Genomic DNA, 6,000 nt, shown 5'->3' on the forward strand with positions numbered 1-6,000 from the left:
CGTAGCTGAAATGAAAGATAGGTCTTCAGTTTAGAAATAAAAATAATATAACAATATTTTTGTGTCATTACCGCATGTCATTTTTTACTTTGTTTTGTCCTATCCTCGTTCCCTACAGATTATCCGAAGAGATGAACTAATAGCATGTAGAGATGATGAAACCTCTTTTTCTAGATGTTATAATTAATATGTAGTGGTGGGGGGCGGAGTGAGCGATATAGTCTATTATATCTTGTGGCTGGTATATGTAGACACATATGTTAGTGTTTTGACAAGAGTACTCTTTTGGTAGTTTCAGTTTGTATTCCAACATTGTTAATTGGAAGGAATCGTACAAACCAAATTGAGTGTTTTAATCTGTGTTTACTTCTAGTTGTCTGTTGGTATTAATATGTAGTTGGGGAGAGAGATCAAGTATAATATATCCTGAATGTATTATGTGGTTGGTACTCTGTAAACACATATGTCTGTGTTTGGACAAGAGTTCTGTTTTGGTCGTTTCAGTTCGTATTCCAGCGTTGTTAATTGGAAAGGATCCTTCAAACAGAAGTGGGTGTTTGCATGTGTTCCTCAGACATATATTTGCGAAAAAATAGAGTAGGTTTTAACATAAATGTTCACATGCAAAGAGAAAGTTTATTTCAGGCAACTTCCGATCAAAATATTGTGATTAATCGGAGGGAGCAAGGCATAAGGCAGAGTTTGCAAAACAGCAAAAGAGAAAAAAAAAACGCCTTCACAGTGTAAAAACCGCCAGGCATTTGGTTGAGATTTTGCCGCTTGAGCATCTGTCACAACATATGGAACAGACGTTTACGGCAGTTTTGCTGTTCGCCCATCCAAATTTGCCTTAAAGCTACTGCAGATATCTAAATACACACGGCACACACACACACACACACACACACACACACACACACACACACACACACACACACACACACACACACACACACACACACACACACACACACACACACACAAACAAACACAAACACAATATCTTGCAGCATGCCATTTTTGATTAAAGTTTGCTTAATGCCTTCTTACTTTGAACCATCAAATTTATTTTGTACTGGCAATTTGTCCACAAAACAAAACTGATCCTTGTTTGATAGGCATTCTAATTGATGAATGATAATTGTGGAACAAATGTGTTTGCTGTAGAAGAAAAGTCACGTCTGGCAAATTGGCAAGCCTAGTCCCATCTTGACTAAGTGAACATACGTCAACAGCAGTTGTGAAACTGGGATGGAGCTCAATGTGTACAGAATGAACGCATTAAAATTGATATAGTGGGTTGAGTGGGGAGCATTTTGAATATTTCCCATCCAAAGTTTTTAAATGGTACATGGTAATTTTCCAATTTTGCTATCTCTTTGTTGGCCTGTAATTGGACTCTGGTGTCATTTGCTTACAATGAGCGTCAAAAGAGTCCCCACACCTCTCTCTTTTCTCCATGGCGACTAATAGAGTTCTCAAATGGCTTCCCAAACATTTTTCTGTTGGTCTCCACTATAATCCACCACTGGACCTACTTTGTATACTTAAGCACCACACACAACACCACACCACTATGCCCACTTCTGATTAATTCACTGCCTCAAGAGTGTTCAGGTGAATTGAGGAATGGATCAAAATGGGTTGTAAAAGATGTCGTGGCAATTCCTATACCAGATATTGAGTCTAAGACAGATGAGATTTCCAAACGCAAAAATAACACAATACTTGCGGACAATTATGGTCAGATATATTTGTAATAATAGTACAAACAACGATACATCACAACATGCATCAACAAACAATAGAATAGGCATACAATACAATAATCGGAGGCCTCAGATGGGAGTTCGCCCTGCGTCTCTATAAAGGTTTGCAACGAGAAGTCCACTGCATGGCTAAAGGCAGGAGTTCTTAAACACTTCTGTCAGGTTTCTGAGGGCAGCGTTCCCCCAATAAACCAAAAGCCTTTTGTTAACAAGATGATTGATTGAAGCTCCTCAGGATGTGATAAGGCCGTGCCTTATCAGATTTACCTTTCGCTTCTCAACGCTCCCCAGGGGGTCAAGAAAACACGCCCAAACCAACAAAAGGCAGCTAGAAAAACGTAATGTGAAAACAAAGCACAAAGCACAAAGGTTAACATTTTAGACGACACTGATGAAGAGCAGGGTGACAAGACCATTCACGGAATGGAAAACAAAACCTATATGACTAAGAAGTTACAACATATTTATTTTTCCATCGCAAAGACCATTAAAAAGCTGCAATAACTGAAACCGAACGGGCTCCCTTGGCGGAGGTCTCTCATAAAAGGATGATAGGACACAGAGTGGGTGCTATCTGAAGGAAAGCGCGACAGTTTGCTCTCTTCCCGTATGTTTCACGCTCAGCGTTGGCCTTTGTCCCTTTCCCCAGCCCCCCCTGAGACAGTGCAGATGGAGAGGATGGAAAGATAGTGGAGCTACACACAGAGGCGGAGAATGATACTTTATCACCGAGAAACTATTTTCCTGACTTTTATCCTCATTTCGGAAATTAATAAATGATCCACGGCTTGGTTAAGAGAGTAGCCCTGACGATAAACTAGGTAGACAGCACACATCAAACACTTCCCTGGTTCAATTAGGCTTGATGGAGCACAAACATACACACGTGCGTACGTACACGTTTTAAATGATTTACAAACAAATCTGATATAGATGCTAATTAGGTGTTCGTCTATCCATTTCACGACCTTCCGAGTCAAGCGAGACCATTACCATACTACCTTGGCGTGCGGGCCTGCCTCTGTTCAGACCAAATCAAACACACTGGATTATAAATAATGCATGAAAGTCCGCCAGTTTGCGTGCTTGTGTAATTACCGGCCCATCCTTCCGTTCTCAGACGCTGTTGCGCGACGGCAGGAGAGAGAGCACGGTGAGCACCCTCTACCTGTCTCCCAGCAACATCGAGTCAGGACAGCAGATCACCTGCCGGGCCTCCAACAAGGCCGCACCCAACGGGAAGGACACCACAGTCACCGTCGACATCCAACGTGAGTGAGGGTCAAGCCCATCGTCCATCATTGGTTTGAATGAGTGTCTTGATGGAGGAATCACTGACATTGGTGGGAGAGTTCTCTAGTATAGGGACCATGGGCCCCGACACACTACTCTAGTCTAGTGCTGTAATTCCAATCTGTATCCCCCCTAGTGGTCTACATGGATACTGCAAGTTGTCAGCCAAACGATTGAACAAAAACATTTTTGTTTTATTTGTTGTAAAAACAATGTTAATGTTATTTTTCTGACTGAATGCATTATGACTGTAATTTTTGTTGTTATTTGGTATATAAGTAACCATTTTGTACGGCCACTGTTAATAATTGGTTTATGGTTGGGTTCTGAAATACTGTAGTTGAAATGAGCTTTGGGTCTTGAACACTTTTGAAACGTTGAAGTGGTCCCCCATTCCAAACGGTTTGGAAAACCCTGGTCTGGACTGTTTAAAATGCAGGTGTTTTGAGCTGGAAGGTTATGGGTTCAATCCCTAATGTCTGCTTGAGCAGAAATCCTTGAAAAAGATGTCTAACTCCAACTCATTCATAATAGCCTGCATCTCAAATATATGTGCAAAGTGCTTTGAAATAAAGCATAGCAAATAAACAAATTGGAGTTTACTTGCTGAATCTCCTGTTTTGAGCTTCTTATATCAAGTCTGTATTATGATTCACACTCATGCCAATACCCATGTGTTACAAAAACAACCTCTTTTCACAATGTGAAAAGAACCTCATCGTGACGACGATGAGGTTATATTAAATCAATGCAAATAACTAGGCTACCAAATGAGTGATGAGTGAAAAAAGATGACCATGTAAACATGGTCGATTGCCCTCCAAATTGCTAGGGAAGTTACCTGTTTGAATGTGAGCGCAGTTTGTGTGGGGGTGAAGGAAAGGGGGTTGTAGGGGGTCGTTAATACAATGGTAATTAGCGTCGACCCAATCAGTCCATACAAATCACCTCTAGCTGTAGGGCTTGTGTGTGTTTTGTTTGTATAACCCTGTCCTCCACCTCCAACTCCGCCTCCTCCAGGAAAAAACATGGGCCACTCTCCATATGAATAATTAAAATGTCAGACGATATTATTTGATCGTAGAAAACAATAGGGGCCCTTTTGTATCCTCTCACAGCTCCTCAAAGCTGTTAAGTATGACTAATAAAGCAGAAAATGCTATTAAGAGATGCATTACTCCTGGCAGATTCATTTTTCTACCTCCTGCCTCCCCAACCCACCCTTTTTAGTTTCATTTATTCCTTCTTCCATTGAATGAGAGTCCATAAACTGCAGCTTAGGGGGGAGTTGAAATGTGAAAACTGCAAACAAAACAATTTTTCATTTGTTCATTTTGTCAGAGAGAGACCTCGTATCCTTTACGGAGGTTGTCAAACAATAGAAGCCAGATTAAATATATATAATCCATATATACGTTTCATTAATCACGGTTTGCAATTACTTTTGTCTCTATTTCTGCCACAAAGAAAATGTTTTTGAAAAGTGAGCATGTTTTCATTCGGGCTTATTGCTGTATGAGCTGTGGAAGGCTAAAACAACGCAGCTCCAACCATGGCTATCAATAGTGTGGCTAGTTGTTGCAATACAGCGACACAAAACACGATGATGAAAGGTTGACGTAGCAGCCAACCAAGGCTGTTCCCCACATGGAGCAGAGAATTGTTTTGACAAATGCCTCCATCATGAACCGTACATTTTCCCAACAAATGTATTTCCGAGAAACGAATTAAACGATAAATTATACCTTGAGGAGTAGAGCAAAGAGCAACGAACGGATGGGGAGAGAGGGAGGCTGGGGACATGTTGACTGTTTCTGTCTGCGGAGTGGCAGTTGCTTGATGAATAAGTGATGATGGTTCTGTCCAGGTGGACTGGCGGCACTGGGGGGGGGATTCCAAAGTGGTAAATGTGCTTGCTTTAACTGACAAGCAGCCTTTAAAAACAAAAATATTCCTTTCATAATGCTCAATGAACCAAATAAATATGTTTTAAGCTTTACATCTCCTCCCTACGATACAGGAATTTATTCTGAAAGGGGGAATCCTAATTTTGTTACAAGTAATTAGTGATAAGACCGGGTTGATAATTTGTTTCTCCCCAGTGGCCAAGAAGCACAGTTTTTTCATTCATTGAGTCTCTCTCCAGGTGAAACAAAGTCCCTGGAGTATGGTTTGGTTTTCAGACGAGCCGGTGAATTTGCATTTTCCAAATCCTGGCATAATGTTAGGGCGTATTCACACCTGCCTTGTTTGGTTCGAACCAAACCAAAAAAAACAGACCTTTTGGGCTGGTGTGTATGCAAACCATCGAACTCGTTGCGGACCAAACAGCCGGTGTGGGTGTCGGATTGACTCGTCTGCCAGATCGACTCGGGGTCCTAGATGCGCAATAATGACGCACTTCCTGTAAACGCTGTCTTTTAAATGCGCATGCGCGTTTCATTCATTCCCATGTTGTCCCCAAGTATTAACGATCTTCTTTTGTTTTCTAATCTATGAATAATAATCTAATGTACAAATTATTGCTGCCGATACTTTATTTTTGCTGCCGGGTTATAAAGAAGAATCGGTTAACTCCATTCACTGAACGGGGCAATCCACTTTATTTCCAGCGCTCCCAACACAGAGTCAAAACAGCAACCCACACGCAGACACTTACGTTCTCCTCCTTAAGAATAAAAGTCCCTAACAGGAACTGGGTTACATAATGCATTCATCAGTGCTTTTAGACGTGTTTCCAATGGCTTTGTTTGTGCGAAAGAACGGGCAGCGTTCAATGAATTCAAAACCAAAATGGATTGAGCCTTCTTTTTAAGTCCATGATTGAGCCCCATTTATAAACAACCCTTCCGGGTTTTGTCCGTTGGCTTGTGTCGATACGTCATCTGGAAGCGCAGGACCCCGAGTCGATCTGGCAGCCGAGTCATGCGGTACCCAC

General features: G+C 41.5%; 1 protein-coding gene across 1 annotated transcript in view; it reads left to right on the forward strand.

Moving 5' to 3' along the window:
* LOC115547636 (kin of IRRE-like protein 3) overlaps window positions 1-6,000 on the forward strand; it is a 153,160-nt gene that overhangs the window by 110,038 nt on the left and 37,122 nt on the right. The window contains exon 5 of the mRNA XM_030362006.1: window positions 2,890-3,040. Coding sequence (XP_030217866.1) covers window positions 2,890-3,040 — 151 coding nt within the window. The remainder of the gene's footprint in view (window positions 1-2,889; window positions 3,041-6,000) is intronic.

This window comes from Gadus morhua, chromosome 7 (genome assembly GCF_902167405.1).
Source record: "Gadus morhua chromosome 7, gadMor3.0, whole genome shotgun sequence".
Lineage (NCBI taxonomy): Eukaryota > Metazoa > Chordata > Actinopteri > Gadiformes > Gadidae > Gadus > Gadus morhua.